General features: G+C 47.0%; 1 protein-coding gene across 1 annotated transcript; it reads left to right on the forward strand.

The window, feature by feature from the left end:
* Window positions 1-2,254: 2,254 nt before the first annotated feature.
* FASTKD5 (FAST kinase domains 5) lies at window positions 2,255-16,601 on the forward strand. The gene is made up of 2 exons (XM_035101169.2): window positions 2,255-2,355; window positions 10,677-16,601. The coding sequence occupies exon 2, from the start codon at window positions 10,712-10,714 to the stop codon at window positions 13,220-13,222; it is 2,511 nt and encodes an 836-aa protein (XP_034957060.1). The 5' UTR covers window positions 2,255-2,355; window positions 10,677-10,711; the 3' UTR covers window positions 13,223-16,601.
* Window positions 16,602-17,583: the final 982 nt, after the last annotated feature.

Below are 17,583 nucleotides of genomic sequence, written 5' to 3' on the forward strand. Positions count from 1 at the left end.
CTCAAATATATATGCTACATATCCTCTGTTGCTAAGGACACTGTAAGAGTTTAATGGCTAGCGCAGAAATGCTCAGCCTGATTCTAATCTGCATTAAAAGTTGTGGTGATACTTCAAAGGGTAATAGATAGACTGTGGCATAAACTTTCAAATGCCCAAAAGTGCATGGTACAGTTTATCATAAAACATTTTTATATGGCCTATTGACAAGCTCAAAAGCAGTTAACACAGAAATAAGTGTGTCAACAAAACAATAATAAAAGCACACAATGCATGGTGGCCTCAGAATCTGTAAAAATCATACAGCATCTAGCACAGGGCATTGCAAATGGAACAACGGGCATTATTTTTAATAATAATTTTACTATTTATAATCCACCATTTTGCTGGGTTGCCCCTGCCATTCAGGGTGAAATCATTAAGTGGTCCCCTATGTGGCCCGTGGGGGTGGAGTTTGAGAACCATTGGTCCAGAGCAGTAGTTTTCAACCAGTGTGCACTGCCATGGTGCCCTGGGGTGCCTTGAATGATGGTCAGGGGTGCCATGGGCAACTGGCCTGTGTCTCCCTTCCCCCTTTCTTCTCCTTTCCTTTCCTTTCCTTCCTCCTTTGATGCCTTCTTGCACCTCTGCCTCCCCAAGGCTTGCACAGCTGTTTATTACAGCAGCCCTGGCCATAAGCTCCCCAGGCAAATGGTGCCTCTGGGAGGCACCTCTCGGGTGGGGGTTCAGCTCAGAGACCAGGCTGCCCAGAGGACTCCCAAGGAGAGGGGAGAGGAGGGAACATTCCACAAGGGAGGGTATTCGAAAAAAGCTGAGAGGCTGTCAGCTCTGCAGGCAAGAGGTGACATGACTGGGCTCCTGAGCCCCACAGGGATTCAACAAAAAGAATGCAGTTGGCCAAGGGAGCTGTGGACTCAGAAAAGGTTGAAAACATCTGGTCTAGAGGAAAGCGGCAAGAAAATACACTGGAAAGCATGGGCTGTTTGTTTGATGTAACAGCATCTAAACTCCCTGCAAACAAATCAGAATGAATGCTCACATAAATAGCAAATTAGGGCACATGCTCAATACAGTAAACAGGCCACCCAGAGCGCTTTTGTCCAGAGCATTTTTGTCCAGGTCCTGGCTAAATTTGAATCCCAATGAGGCAGTTAATTTTGCATATATGTTAACACACTGGAGAGCTGGTGTGGTTCGGCTGGTGTGGTTAGAGTTTCAGATTAAAGGTCTGGGAGTGTCTAGGGTTCAAATTCCCACTGGGCTGTGAAAGGTGACCTTTGGGGTCCAGTAGGTTTTGCCACCTGCACCGTATAATACAAGATTCTCCTGTATCCCAATGTAAAATGCTACATCCTTTATTGATAGTTTTGTCCTGTATTTCAGGTATTTTCTCTCTCTCTCTCTCTGTCTGCCAAGTTAAGGATCCTCTCCAAATGCATGTGATTGACAGGATACATTAAGGGTCATGTACTTACGCTCTGGGTGCCCAAGCACAGACAGATTTACAAATTCACGTGTGTGTGATAAATTCCAGAGGGAGCATCCTATGAGGCTGCAATGGATTGTAACGGATTGCTTTTATGTTGCTTCAGCAGCAGACGAAGGCCCCCCCCCCACCGTTTTTTGTCAGGTGCCTCTTAGCCTGGCCTACCTCACAGGGTTGAGGTGGGGATTAATGGAGGGGGAGAGAACCACGCACAGTGACTTGAGGAAAAAGGTGGGGTAGGAAATAAATAAACAAATCCCCCCTCCCCCCGCGACGACCAATGGCCTCCATAGACTTCAGTGAGACTCCCCCCACCCCCCAGTAAGCGGCCTCAGTGACCGGCTTTGGCCTGTACAGAAAGGGAGGGTAGGAAGTCATGCAACCTGGGGAAGAGGCAGTCTGAACCGGCCCCTCGCCGCTTCGGGCCAGTCTCGGAAGCGCCCCTTGACGACGCCGACCGCGCTCTGCCCTAGCAACAGCCAGGGCGATGGCGCCCTCTTGCGCCTGCGCGGCGCCGGCGGCAGCAGTTTATTCCACGCCCCTTTCCCCGTCCTGGAGCATGCGCACAGCGGAGAGGCACCCGGGCGCGTGCGCACAATCGAACTTTTCCCTCGGCGCGCCTGCGCGGAAGCTGTCTTTTCTTCTTCTCCCCTCCACTCCCTCACCTACGTCAAGCACGCGAAGGCAGTTGAGCCCGTCCGCTTTCCGTAGGGCCTCTCCCGGAAGTGCGCGGCCGAAGCAGGAGGCACCGGAAGCATTCCAGAGGAGAGAGGTCGCGCAGGGCGGGGAAAGAGGAGGCTTGCCTGACAGGGGCGAAACCCGGCGGCAGCGGAGAAGGGAGGAGGAGGACGGAGGCAGCGCCGTTCCCGGTGAGTGAAGGGCAGTCCGAGGAGGAGGAGGAGGCGCTGTCGGTGTCCTGATGGGGGGGGCGGCCCTCTCGAAAATAAATACACCCCCACCATACAGAGCAGGGGGAAGGGTGACGCGTTCGGGGGGGAGGGGCGATGCTTGGATCCCCTGAGCGGCACGTCACAGTCGCCTCACCTCAGCCCCCGCCCACGACTCTACGTTATAGGACCTTGGGGAAAACGTCATCATCTGGGAGTGACGTAATCTGGCCGGTGCTCTTCCCCCCCTGCTTACCACGCCTCCCGTGTTTGCGTCATAGACTCCAGGTGCCTGCTTTCCACCCCCACCCCCCGTTATGCCACCCCTCTGCTGGCACCTCCAGACTTTCATTGATACCAATTTACCCTTCAGGGAGGGGCAAAGGCGGATTTTTCTTAAAACAATTCAGGGTAAATTGGTCGCAAATTCGTGTCTGTGGAAATACCTGCAGGGAGCCCCATGGAATATGAATGGCTCCTAGCCACGATGGCTATGCCCTGCCCTCTGCAGTCGGAAGCTGTGATGCTTCTGAATGCCGGCTGCAAGAGGCCACAGGAGAGGAGAGGTGCTGCTTGCAGGTTTCCCAGAAGAGGCACCTGGTTGGCCACCGTGAGGACAGGATGCTGAGCTAGATGGGCCATTGGCCTAATCCTGCGGGGCTTTTCTTACGTTCTCAGTGGAGTGTGTCGCATGCAGGTTGCACAGCAGACACTTTCCTTAATGCTACCATTATGGATTAGCATGTGAAGCCGCCCATCATCTAGCAGCCCAGAATTGTCTGCTCAGCAGCCATCTCTTAGGTCTCAGGCAGAGGTGGGTCAACCAAAGAGGCCTTGATATTCTGCCATGTGTATTCTGCCGTTTTCGGGGGTGACATTTGCAGAGCAGCATTGCAATGGCAAGTATCACATGTACAGACACCAGGCACCTGCAGATTTCCTGTGCAGGGTGTAGTATGATTATAAAGAATGGCTAGCATTCCCTGTGGGGCCTATGCATATGTTTTTCCTCCATTTTAATAATAAATTGGTAGTAATGACATTTCCAATGGTCTTTTGTAAATGAGGTGCTATACATAAAATACACAGGCTGAACTTTTATAAGCTAAATAAGACAAGGCACACAAGGTAAAGTGAATTATTTTGGGTATACCTGTATATCATTTGTTAATACATCACAGGCAAGGACAAACACACTGGATGCATACACCATGCATACAAAAGATGGTAAATTCCTCTTTCTTGGAAACCATAAAATCATGTAATTGTAGAGTTGGAAGGGATCCCAAGGATTATCTAGTTCTAGTCCAATCACCTATACTGCTAGAATCTCAACTAAATTATACATGACAGATGGCAATCCAACCTCTGCTTAAAAACCTCTAAGGAAGGAGAGTCCACCACCTCTACTGGGAGTCTGTTCCATTGTCAAATAGCCCTTACTGTCAGAAAGTTCTCCCTGATGTTGAGTTGGAATCTTCTTTTTTGTAACTTGAAGCCATTGATTGGTATGGGTACTACCCTCCTGAGTGGGAGGAAACAAGTTTGCTCCATCCTCTATGTGTTAACCTTTTGCATAATTAAAGATAGCTGTCATATCTCCTCTCAGTCTCCATTTTTACAGGCTAAACATACCCAGCTCTCTCAACTATTCCTCATAAGGCTTGGTTTACAGACCCTTGATAATATTGGTTGCCCTTTTCTACACACGTTCCAGTTTATCAATATCCTCCTTAAATTGTGATGGCCAGAACTGAGCACAGTTTTGTGTCATCTGCAGATTTGATGCGCACCCCCCAGAAATATATATATATATGTAAAAAGGACATGTGAGTGTGTTTCCACTTTTCACCAAAACCGCTTGACTGATTGAGGTGAAATTTTGATACAACATCACATGCGAATGTCCGAAGGATATAGGAAAGTTTGCTAAGACAGATGTCACACCTCCGCCAGGTAACCCCCCCCCCGAAAAACCCTGTTCCAGAAAGCACCACTCAGCCAAAAGTGCATGCTGGGAAATGAACCAGGTTACAAACTAGCCCCTCTAGCGGCGGCTACATTGATACTACACCTATAAAACATTCCCTCTCAACAGCACCTTGGCTCCTGTTTACATACTAGGCCGAAGCCTTTACAGACTAGGCCGAACGGAGGTACTGACTCGCCTGAGTGGGGGTTGGAGGGAGGAGGGGACGGGATAGGTCAGGACACAATGGGACCTGTTACAGGGATGAGCCGGGGGTGTGGGGAGAAGGGGGTGTGATATGTCATAGGTTGGGACAGAGGGGGATCACAGGGATATGCCGGGGGTGGGGTGGGGGTTGGGATACGTCATGGATCGGCACAGGGTGGGGAAAATCACAGGGATGAGCCACAGCAACGCGTGGCAGAGCCAGCTACCGTAGTAGTTTATAAAGATGTTGAACAGCAGTGAACCCCTGACAGAACCCTGTGGCACCCCACTTGTCACTTTTTCCCAGGATGATGAGGAACTGTTAGTGAGCACTCAGTTGGTCAAATCCACCTAACAGTAAACTTGTGTTCCAGCAGATATTAGAGTAGTTGAAATCTCCCATGACTCCTTTTTGAATGTTTTGTAATCTTCTCTAGGAGGGCATCACCCTAGTCTGGCATGGAAGTCTATAGCAGACACCTTCAGTAAGGTCACTGTTGTTTTCCTCTCCTCCTACAGTTTTTACCCATATACTCTCAATCTGTCTTTCATGCTCCAAGTCATGCATCTCTTCACAAGTGTAAACATCCTTTACTTATAATGCTGCTACTTCTCCCTTCCTGTTTGATGTATTCCTTTTGAACATATTTCGCCATTTCAGTCACAATCTCACCCTACCAGGTTTTAGTAATGCCTACATGGTCATATTTGCCATCCTGTATTAAAAGCTCCAATTCATCTTACTTGGTTTCTATACTCTGTGCATTCGTGTAGATACAACTGAAACCATGAGTCATTCCTCTGCACAGTGGTCCTTCTATAGAAACTACATGGGGCCCTCTAACACAGAATAGGGGCAGGTGTCTTTTAACCCATTTCCGCTGTAGGCTGCAGTCTTTTCTGCGACTTTTGTACTATGATTCAACTTGCCTAGATGTGCATGAGCCAGCCTAAAAAGGCACTAGAAGCCCCATTTTCTCTGTACTCTCTTAACAAATATGGCCTCCCTACTCTCAATTCACTTATTTCCTCCCCACCAGCCCAGCAACTTCTTGTAGCAATGCAGGAAAAAGAAGCCAATCCATTAGTCCTGCCTATGTGTTACAAGCATACTGTTCTGACATGTTTTGCTTTTGCCCACTGCATGATGGGCTAGAAATCTGAGCGGTTTTCAAAAATAAAATAAAATAATGTAAGCTCTGGGCCAGGCACCCCCAAACTTCGGCCCTCCAGATGTTTTGGACTACAATTCCCATCATCCCTGACCACTGGTCCTGTTAGCTAGGGATCATGGGAGTTGTAGGCCAAAACATCTGGAGGGCCGCAGTTTGGGGGTGCCTGCTCTGGGCCTTTCTTTTTTCTGGTTCTGTGGTGGCTCCACTTTCTCAACACCAGGTGGCAGCAAAATACTTTTCTTCTCGTCTATGATCAATTACTACTGACAGAACAGCATATTGTGTGTTTCTGCTAGCTTTTGAAACAGAATTTATTTTATTTGCTTTGCAGAAAATCCTGTATGTATTCCTTTCCTCAGAGAAACAGCCGCTTTGAAAGCTTAATTTTGATGAGGAAATGGGCTGGAGAGCAACGGTTTAGGGAACCTCTCTTCTCATCAGCCTTCAGATTGCCGTCTCAGGCTATCTATATTTTGTATAACAAGAGTGTAAAGAGAATTTCAGGGCAATACAAAAATACGGTGTTCTACTTTGCAATTCATCAGGGTTTTGTTTCATAGGGTTTGCATGGTTGCTGTGATCTCAATTAAAAAGGACCAGGTAGTAAGTCAGGCTTCCTCAACCTTGGCCCTCCAGATGTTTTTGGCCTACAACTCCCATAATCCATAGCTAGCAGGACCAGTGGTCAGGGATGATGGGAATTGTAGTCTCGAAACATCTAGAGGGCCAAGGTTGAGGAAGCCTGTAGTAAGTGATGAGAAGCATCTTCTGTATCCCACCCTGGGGAACCGCTGGTCATTTAGGATGGACAGTACTGGGCTAGGTGTACCAGTAGTCTCTCTCCTGATTTTGTTGTTGTTTAGTCGTTTAGTCGTGTCTGACTCTTCGTGACCCCATGGGCTATAGCACGCCAGGCACTTCTGTCTTCCACTGCCTCCCGCAGTTTGGTCAAACTCATGTTCGTAGCTTCGAGAACACTGTCCAACCATCTCTTCCTCTGTCGTCCCCTTCTCCATGTGCCCTCAATCTTTCCCAACATCAGGGTCTTTTCCAAGGATTCTTCTCTTCTCATGAGGTGGCCAAAGTATTGGAGCCTCAGCTTCACGATCTGTCCTTCCAGGGAGCACTCAGGGCTGATTTCCTTCAGAATGGATAGGTTTGATCTTCTTGCAGTCCATGGGACTCTCAAGAGTCTCCTCCAGCACCATAATTCAAAAGCATCAATTCTTCGGCGATCAGCCTTCTTTATGGTCCAGCTCTCACTTCCATACATCACTACTGGGGAAACCATAGCTTTAACTATACGGAACTTTGTCGGCAAGGTGATGTCTCTGCTTTTTAAGATGCTATCTAGGTTTGTCATCGCTTTTCTCCCAAGAAGCAGGCGTCTTTTAATTTCGTGACTGCTGTCACCATCTGCAGTGATCAGCTAAATAAGTTGCCTCTGTCCTCATGTGGATCATTTGTTTCCTAGCCTAACTTGTCCTGAGGTGAGGTGGGTGGGCAACTGTAATAGCTCCACCAAGGGATCTTGAATTCAGTTGTGACCAACCCTGCTACTACTTAACTTAGACCACAAGCTTAACACTAGTCAACAGTGTGATGCAGCGGCTAATGCTATTCTAGGCTGCATCAACAGAGGTTTAGTGTCCAGATCAATGGAAGTAAAAGTACCTCTCCACTCTTCCTTGGCCAGGCCACACCTAGAGTACTGTCTCCAGAAGAGACTGAGAGGAGATATGATAGCCATCTTCAAATATGTAAAGGGTTGACACATGGAAGATGGAGCAAACTTGGTTTTTTCCTGCACTGGAAGGTAGGACCCGTACCAATGGCTTCAAGTTACAAGAAAGGAGATTCTGACTTAACATTAGGAAGAACTTTCTGATGGTAACAGCTGTTTGACAGTGGAATGAACTCCCTCAAAAGGTGGTGGACTCTCCTTCCTTGGAGGCCTTTAAGCAGAGGTTGGATTGCCATCTGTCATGTATCCTTTAGTTGAGATTCCTCAATGGCCAGGGGTTGGACTTGATGACCCTTGGGATCCCTTCCAACTCTACATTTATATGATTCTATAGCTATTATTTCCCCACTCTGACACATCGCTCACATCTTGAGGAAGCAAATTTAGCAGATTAACTAAGCATTGTACAGTTAAAATACTACTTTTTTGTCCTGAATCTCCCACCATTCATCTTCATTGGATAACCCCATTGGGTTTTAGTATTATATCAGAGTGGGGAGGGGGGAATATCTCTCTACTCCACACTTGTTCCATGCCCCCCCTTTTTACATTTATTCTACACCAGGGGTGCCCAAACTTTTTTCAAAGAGGGCCAGATTTGGTAAAGTGAACATGTGTGAGGGCTGACCAAAGTTGTTGACCTTTTTTAAGGATTGAAGTTGTACACCTTTTTAAGGATTTTGCTCCAGGAGATAGACTGCCATAGGGGCCAGATTATACCCCCGAAATGGACTTTGGACATGCCTGTTCTACACTAAATAGTTACAGTATATTTCTGCAGTACTGTTTTCGTCATCTTCTCCAGGTCTCCAATATCCTTTTTAAGGTGTGGCAAACAGTATTCCAAGTATGGTCGCACCATAGATCTATCTATAATAGTACATCTAGACTTTGGTGTCTATTAACTTATTTCAGCATGCTTTTGCTTCTAAGTACCCCAACTCTGTGTAAGCGGATTAGACACAGAAGAGAGTTAATGGTTGTTCTGCTGGCTGGGGGTGGGGGTCTTTTTCACTGGCTTGACTTTGAAAAAACTGCCTTCTAGGAAGTGGTGGCAGTTCCTGGAGACCTAATTGAAACCCTTTTTAACACCAAGTCCATTTTTTGGCTCAGTTTCCTTGACATCAGTTACACTGCATTGACTCTGCGGTTTAGCATTTGAAATCAACATTGCAGTACAGTTACACTTATTAATTTAATGCGTTCCGAACACACATTTGTAAGTCGAAAAAAAATTGTAAGTCGAATCCCATAGGAATGCATTGGGAGAAAAAAATCGTAAGTCAAAGCAACCCTATCTAAAAATTCGTAAGTAGAAAAAATCCTATCTAAACCGCATCCAAGATGGCGGACGGAGCTCCATTTGTAAGTAGAAAAATTTGTAAGTAGAGTTATTCGTAAGTAGAGGTACCACTGTAGTTTTAATTTGTGCTTAATGTTAAGCAAAATCCTTTGGACTTAACTCAGACATCATGTTTCCACCTCCCTATTCTTCCTCTTTCTACATGTGGATTTCCTGGCTTGCTAGAATCATAGTTTGAACCAGATTATGTCTGAACCAAACCATTGACATCTCACCCTGGCATTGTGTAGCATACATACAAATGTGCTTAAAGCCTCTGGTCTTTGCTGCTTCCAGATTAATATGAATTCATTTGAAATACAGTCATACCTCCGTGAACATCCGCCCCCTTGATTGTCCATTTCGGTGAACGTCCGCGGCAAACCCGGATGTTCCGGAATGGGTTACTTCCGGGTTTGCCGCTTCGCGCATGCGCAGAAATGCAAAACCGCTCCACACACACACAGCAACGCTTTGTCGAGTGTCTCTTTCGTCGAGCATCCGGGGCTCTGGAACGGATCCTGGATGCTCAATGAGGTACCACTGTACATTCAAAATGGAACTGCCATTTTGTTTGAAAACTGGATGTTGCTGAATGTCAGGTGGTTCTTCGGGCATGAATCCAAAGCCATCTTCTTTTGCCAAAGCCATATGGACTGTTACTGAATCAGCAGGCCCATTGTGCGTGGGGCATTCAGGTAGCCCTCAGCAATGGTAGAGCGTTCAAGAACTTCATTCTTCTATTTTTTTTTACATTTTGTGTTGAGCATCTGTGCCTAAAGAAAAGCCTGATAAGTTCACAGCTTCTAGATACCTAAGTGATCCTGTTTTAAAAAAGGCATTTTAAACTATCATTTATTTCTCATTTTCTGGGGCCAGCATGTCTCCAGTACCTTTGTCTTCCAAAGACCTGAAACATTTCAAATGTCCTCATTGGACTTGAGGGTTGGGGTGCTATTTGGCAGTTATAAAGAGCTTTCAACTATAGTTGTCACCAGCTAAAGAAATCTCGGTTGGTTAATCAATTATATATATAAAAAAGAATAAAAACAATAGTTCTGCAAGGGAGTGAGAATGCTTTTGATTGTGCTTTTTCTAAGGACTTCCGCTCAAAAGGTGATTTTTGAACATTCTGCCCAATTAACCGGGGTGTTTGATTCGTCAGTCAGAAGTCTGAACATCACAGCCCTGCTTCTTGCACTTTTTAAGACTTTGGGTTGGATCCATTTCCACTTCAGCCAGCAACAGCTTCAGCCACTGATAGTGGATGTGGGAGGTTTGATCACTCTAGTCATTCAAGCTTGCAAAGGCAGCACAAAGAGTTGTTACTTTATGGTCAGGAATGCATCCCCACTGGTTTGCCCTAAATCTTTGTTTAAATGCTATTTGTGAATTTCTTCTGTAAAATGTTTGAGAACCACTGTAGGCCACCTACTGCTAAGGGGGGGGGGGGTTGTTGCTTCTTTCATACTAAAGATTTGCACAAACCTTAAATATTCAAAATCAACGTAGGATATTATCTGCATAGACATGCACTAACGTATGGATACAATTCATAGCGTATTCTAGTCCTGAAAGAGATTCCTGTAGTAACTGAGCACCTAATCTCTTAAGATAAGGGTCCTGTCCTTCATTTTGCAGAATACCTTGGTTGTGTGAGAGAATGGAGCAGAATTATTGGCTGCTGAGTATAGTCAACTTTCTGGTGGATATCCATGTGCTGAGATTGTTTGAAGTGCTGGGTAAATGCTGCCTTTCAGGGCATGTCTTACTATAGTGTTAAATGGTTAAGTCTTTTTAAAAAAGAAAAAGAGAAGCCATCATGACGGATGAAAGCCACTCATTCTTCATCTGCCCTTTTTTCAGTACCTGGGACCTTTTCTGACCTGGTAATTGTGACCATGGCTACGAGGATAATATGCCGAAGATTTGCAGGGCAGCCTTGCAGGGCAGCTGCATTTTCTACTACAAGCAAGATTGGGGGCAAGACAGTATTCTTCCGAAAGGCAGAAGAAGGCGGCCAGCCCACCAAAGAGGCAGGAGAGGGCTCTAAACCCGCCACCATGCTCAGACTGTGGAAGCCTGCAGAATACCATGTATCTTTTAATCCATCTGCCTACCCAGAAACCAAAGCCATATCTCGTGAGGAAACCTCGAGAAGTTTGGAGGAGGGGCCGCTAGAAAGTGACTGTCCCAGGATTAGTGCCAAACCATTACAGAATGTCTGCAACATTACCTGCTCACGGAAGCTTTCGAGCACGCAGAACACACTGCTGGATTTGGAAGGCAATCACACTCAGCCCATCCGACCTTCTTTGGAGCAGCCAACTAAACTGGACCCCACGAAAGACAATGAGCAAGCAGCTGACGTGGAGGCTTATGACCCTAAGGAAGATATCAGGCTGTTCCAGAAGCAAAGGCCCGAATACAGATCTCTGTGCTACAACCGAGATGAGTTCCCTCAGCCCATTTCCATGGAAGAACGTGAATGGATCTTGCAGAACATCTCCATGTTGAAAAGTAGCCTGAAACCAAGAGCAATTGCAGAGTATTTCTTCAAGCTGAGCTGCTTGCCAGCGGAACAACAAGTAAGCATGAAGTCCAATATAAGGTTTGCTGTGCTGTGCCGCTATGGAATTGAGAAGGTCCACCTCTTCGATATATCCGAGCTTATGATGGTTTTAGAAGCATTTGTCTGCCTGGCCATCCCACCCTCCCACTCTATGTTGAATGTGTACGAAGCGGAGTGCTGCAGCCGGGTCTGGGTCATGACGCTAGACCAGCAGCTGATGGTGGCTGACTTGTGGCGGTGCTTAGGCCGCAGCGTCCCCCAGTACTTGGAAAGCATGCTGAGCTATGTCAACGTGCATTGGAAAGAACTCTCTTTGCCCCAGCTGGTCCAGCTGGTCTACATCATAGGCGAAGGCCGTAAAGCCCCTGGAGAGTTAATGAAGAAATTAGACTTCTTGGTGTTAAAACAGCTGGACTGTCTCAATCTAGAGGAAGTGGGTGCCATTTGCTTAGGGTTCTTCAAGTCACACAATGGTCTTTCAGAACATACCATGCGGAAAATTGGAGATAAAGTCTCTGCCCGTATATCAGACATGAGCTCTTTTGCCTTGGTGAATGTCCTCAAGATGTTCCGTTACACTCATGTTATTCATCTTGACTTTATGAATCAGCTTGGGAAAGTTGTTCCTCCCATGATACCAACTATAGGCGTTCAAGGTGTCATGCACATCACCCTTGCCTGTTCAGCTTTGCATTATCTTGATGAGAGGATTATGAATGCTGTTGCTGCCTCTTTGCCTTCCAGAGTTTCTTATTGCCGGAGCAAAGATATTGCCAAATTCTTGTGGTCATTTGGATGCTTGAACTATGAGCCCCCCAATGCAGAGGAGCTTTATGCCAGCCTCGAGGAAGAGATGCGCGCAAAGATGCATGAAATCCAGAAATTCCCGGAGCATTTCCTCACCTTTTTGTTAGCTCTGGCATTTACAGAGCGGTTCCCAAACGACTTGCTAGACTATGCTTTGGGTCCTGAGTTTGCAGAATTAATCAGCAAGAGTGAATTTGACCTTAGCAAGGACTTGTTCACTCTGGATGGCACGGTGGAGATTGAATGCCCCAGTTACACAGGCCATCGCCTTGAGCCACAGTTTGGGCAAGAGGTAGCAGATATGCTGTGGAACGTTGCCAAGAAGGATATTTTAACGAAGCCGGAATTGACAGAAGCTCTGTCTCTATTGGAGGAGATGTTGGGTGGGCCCCAGTATGTCAAAAATCACATGCTCTTGCCTCATACCAGATCGGTTGATTTGGAGATTCGTTTTGACTCTGACCGAAAGCCGTTGCCGTTTAACTCTCAGGCAGTTGTAAAATTGGAACTGAATGAAAGTGGAGTTTCCCTTACAGATGACTTGATGAGTCAACTCTTAAACAGTAGGCCTAGTAGCCAATCCCCCATGAATAACACTGAAAGCAAGATAGAAACGTCTACCCCAAACAGAGCAGCAGCAGCAGCAGCATTGCCACAGGATCCGCCTCCGCCCACTTGGGATCATTTTACGTTTTTGAGCGGAGTTCCACTAACGGGCGCCATCTTGAATGCTTTAACCAAACCCAAGGCCTCTTCGGGCACAGGTCCAGCTCCTCGGTTGAATGAGCTGCAAGGTCAGGATGTGAAACTAGCCGTCCAGGTGTCCAGCAGGAACCACTACTGCTATGGCTCCAAACGCCTTCTGGGGTTCCACAGTATGAAAAGGAGGCAACTCCGTCAAATGGGATACATAGCGGTAGAACTGCCCTTCTGGGAGTGGCTGCCTTTGCTCAGACGTAGCCGGTCGGAAAAGCTGAGCTATTTGCACCACAAAGTGTTTGACGCTTTAGATGACATAGTAGGTAGTCAGTGACCCATCTGCAGGTTTTCAGAAGCAAAATTCTGAAAAGTTTCCTCACAAACTGATGCTCTTGGTCTTGGGCAATGTAGCTAGGTAGTTCACAGTAGCACTGCTGTATAATGTACCTTTTCAAAGCTGCTCAGTTGCCAGCATCCCTTTGCAGGATCTGTGCTCCAGTATTCTTAGGAATGGCAACATACCCCTGAAATGGTCCCTAGCTTGCGAATGTCTCTCGCAGTGATTATCCTGTAAATAAAATGTTTATTCTAATATAATGTTATATGCGCTCTTTTTCCTCCCTGGAGTGACAGCTAGCTCATTTGAAAGTGAACAGGGAGCGGGGAAAGCTCTTCAAGCGTTAATGGTACCAATGCAGTCCAGTGGTAATGTCTAGATGTAATCTCCAGTTCACTTATCACTCTAAATGAGTCTTATTCTCCATCTGCAAAATGAGAATTAGCTTTGCCTATATAACCGGGTGGGCTAGGAGAAATGTGAGCGACAGTGATGCTGTAAAGTGCTTGGCATTTTAAACTGTGTATTTAGTTTTTTACAATCCCTTCTAGAAGAGGCTCTCCTTTGTTGGAAATTTTTGAACCGAGCTTGGGTGGCCATCTGCCAGAGATTCTTTAGCTGTGACTAGATGGCATTTGGGGTCCCTTCCTGCTCTACAATTCTATGGTTCTAGGAAAGGCATTGTGGGTAATATGGAGTGTTCACATAATAGGTTTCCACCATCCTTTATTACATTTTAATCACCTTCTTGTTTAGAATTCCTGGGTGGAGGCCATGGGTAGATTTTTCTGCTGTTCCAATGAGTGACTGGAACACACTTTGAATGGATTAATCCACATTTATTGATCTTGAGTGCACAAAACAGTGATTAATAAGGAATTATCCTTAATCAATTAGAATCATAGAGTTGGAAGAGACCACAAGGGCCATCCAGTCCAACCCTCTGCCAAGCAGGAAACACCATCAAAGCATTCTTGACATATGCCTGTCAAGCCTCTGCTTAAAGACCTCCAAAGAAGGAGACTCCACCACACTTCTTGGCAGCAAACTCCACTGTCAAACAGCTCTTACTGTCAGGAAGTTCTTCCTAATGTTTAGGTGGAATCTTCTTTGTTGTAGTTTGAATCCATTGCTCCATGTCTGCTTCTTTGGAGCAGCAGAAAACAATCTTTCATCCTCCTCTATATGACATCCTTTTATATATTTGAACATGGCTATCATAACACCCCTTAACCTTCTCTTCTCCAGGCTAAACATACCCAGCTCCCTAAGCCGTTCCTCATAAGGCATTGTTTCCAGGCCTTTGACCATTTTGGTTGCCCTCTTCTGGACACGTTCCAGCTTGTCAGTATCCTTAATTAATAAGGAATTGCTCACTTAAGATTCCCAATTGCAGAAATATAGGCAAATAATGCATCCTGCTAGACCAGTGGTTCTCAAACTTTTCTCTGGGCCACACCTTCAGAATAATAACTTTCCTTGCGCCACACCAATTGATGATAAATACATTGGAAAACAAAAAAGAAACAACTACTACCAGTGCCTGATTCATAACATAGAATACAACTATTTTATAATATGATCATGGGGCACCCAGAAAGTATAAAACAATCCAGCTAAGTAAGAATGTGAATCATTTCCAAACTATAATTATAAACGAGGCAGAGGGCCTTCTCGGTGGTGGCACCTGCCCTGTGGAACGCCCTCCCAACAGATGTCAAAGAGAAAAACAACTACCAGACTTTGAGAAGACATCTGAAGGCAGCCCTGTTCAGGGAGGCTTTTAATGTTTAATAGATCAGCGTTTCTCAACCGCTGTTCCGCGGCACACTAGTGTGCCGCGAGACGCTGGCTGGTGTGCCGCGAAGTGCGGCGACGAGAAGGGCGATTTGCAGCTCGGCCAGGCGGCAAGCCACGTCCCGGTACACATGGCTGTTGTGAAAGTTGCCGTCCAGGGCGCTCTGCACATCCGCCTCCCCCCAGATCTCCAGCAGAACCCGAGTCTCCAGGTCCGACCACAGGAAGCTGCGCGTGTTTGTGATCATCCTGGCGGAGGCGGCCCACCCTCCCGGGCGGCCACGATAGCCGCGCTCGGACGGGAAGGGGCGATCAATGGCAGGCAGGCGGGGGCCAGCTGCCCGCCTTGCCGCAGCCCCTCCTCCCGCAGCTCCCCCTCTCAGCGTCCCCGGCAAGGCGGCAGTTGCGGCGGCCGAGATCCCATCCCTTCTCTCGCCGGCGGCGCCTCACGCGCCCCGCTCTCCGCTTCTAGTCCACCAACTGAAACTTTCCACACGCAACGAACGGGGCCGGCCTGACGGGCCTGGCTTTCCTCAGCCTCGTCTGGTGGTGGTGGCGGCGGCGGAGGGGGCTGCGCTTCGAGGCCCATCGCCTTGCGGATGCCGGAGGCCGCGGGGCACGGAGAAGAAGCGGCGGCTGCTGAGAAGAAGGTGGGCGCCGAGGCTGAGCAGCACCGGCGCGGCCTCTTTCCCCTCTCCGCTCGCTCCCCGGCGGGCCCAAGCCGGCCCAGCGTCAGCAGCGCGCATTGCGCTCCAGCTGCCCCTCCCCTTCGTGTGCGCGCACACTCACATCCATCCACACACACACACACGCCAGTCGCCCAGGTTCACACACAAAGCAGCGAGGGTGTCTGTCGCACAACTTCAGTGGTGGTGGGAAGAGGGGGGCAGGAAGGCGAGAACAATAGGCAACGGTCTCCTCCCGAGGAAAAGGCGTCGCGTACCTATAGGGCGGCACAGAGTTTGTGTGCCTCGTGATTTTTTTCATGGAACAAGTGTGCCGTGGCCCAAAAAAGGTTGAGAAACACTGTAATAGATTACTGTGTTTTATTTTTCTGTTGGAAGCCGCCCAGAGTGGCTGGGGAAACCCAGCCAGATGGGCGGGGTATAAATAATAAATTGTTGTTGTTGTTGTTGTTGTTGTTATTATTATTATTATTATTATTATCATCATCATTATTATCTTACATATGTACCTTAAGCAGGTATACAAACTCAATGAGGGGTGTGAGATTGCTTTTGCCAGGTAATCTCATTCACCTTCGGTCTAATTTGAGACAAACTCTCATCTCATCAACACAAAGAAGCCTTTCTCTTTTCCGATCTTTATTTGTCATATCCCTGTTCACAACAATATGTCACGGAGAACTGCAGAAGAATAGCCCACGCTCTTGAAGAGAGGTGTGGGTATGTTTTCTGGCTGTATATCCAAAAAGAGCCCAGTAGCATACTCGTGTGTTTCATTTTCAAGGTACAAACACTTAAAATGCATGCCATTTCCTCCTCATTCAATGTCAGTCCTGAACAGCTGCAATTTGCAAAGGTGTCTCTAACCCAGTCTAAATTTTCTGCAGGTGATGTAATGGTCAGTCTTTTCTACCAGTGTTGCAAGATGTTCCTGTGCAAGGCCATGTAATTCATTGTCTTTTTACCTGCGGGAACATTTTCAGGGTATGTTGCTGATGTTGTTGTTTTTTAAAAAAAATGCAGCTTGTTTTGTCTGTAGCTGCAAGGATATTGTCATTGTCACCTTGCATACTGACATTGAGCTCATTCAGCTGGGTAAAGATATTGACCAAGTATGCCAGCCTTGCACGCCAGTCATTGGCACCCAGTTGGTGCTACAAAGAGTTCCCTTCTTGTTCCCAAAACTCTTAATTCATTCTTCAGTTCCAACACCCAATCTAAAACTTTTCTGCATGGCAGCCAATGAACCAAACTACACTAAAGTGTTTAAATGTTCCTTTGATTGCCCTTGAATCTTCCCACTGCACTTGCCATCGTCTCCTGCCTCACCCTTTGAGATCTACTGTGCTAGACCTGCTACCTTTCTGTCAGCACTCAACCTTTGCTGTCCTGGATTCCCCCTTCCCAAACAGATAAGATTCTGCCTGTTGAAGGGAATTAGAAGATGTCGCCAATAGGCAGGCTTTGTGCTTGAGGAGGAAACTAACCGAGCCTTCTCAGTGTCAACGTACCTTAGTAATCATGGATCAGAGATCAGTCACAAAGACCTTTTCATTTAAATGTATATTGGGAGTTATTGCTGAGCAAAACTAGGGAGGGTGTTGATGAAACTCAAAAGGGATACCAAGCTGAAAGCAGTATTCAACATTAGCCAGGCACATTTCGCACCTGGCTATCGGCCACTTGCAACCAAGTGAAGATGCCTGGGCACCCGGAGTGGTGCCCGACGTCTCAACCATCTGCAGGTGCATGCCTGGGGGCCTTGGATCTTGACTGTTTCCACACACCAGCAACGCATCCTGTAGAATTCTTGCTGTGACTGGCCCAAGGTCACCCAGTGATCTTCGGGGCTGACTGGGGATTTGAACCCTGGTC

The sequence above is a fragment of the Zootoca vivipara genome, chromosome 9, assembly GCF_963506605.1.
Source record: "Zootoca vivipara chromosome 9, rZooViv1.1, whole genome shotgun sequence".
Taxonomy (NCBI): domain Eukaryota; kingdom Metazoa; phylum Chordata; class Lepidosauria; order Squamata; family Lacertidae; genus Zootoca; species Zootoca vivipara.

What these genes read in the sequence shown, in the direction of transcription:
- FASTKD5 (XM_035101169.2), top strand. Translation starts at nt 10,712, where the DNA reads ATGGCTACGAGGATAATATGCCGAAGATTTGCAGGGCAGCCTTGCAGG.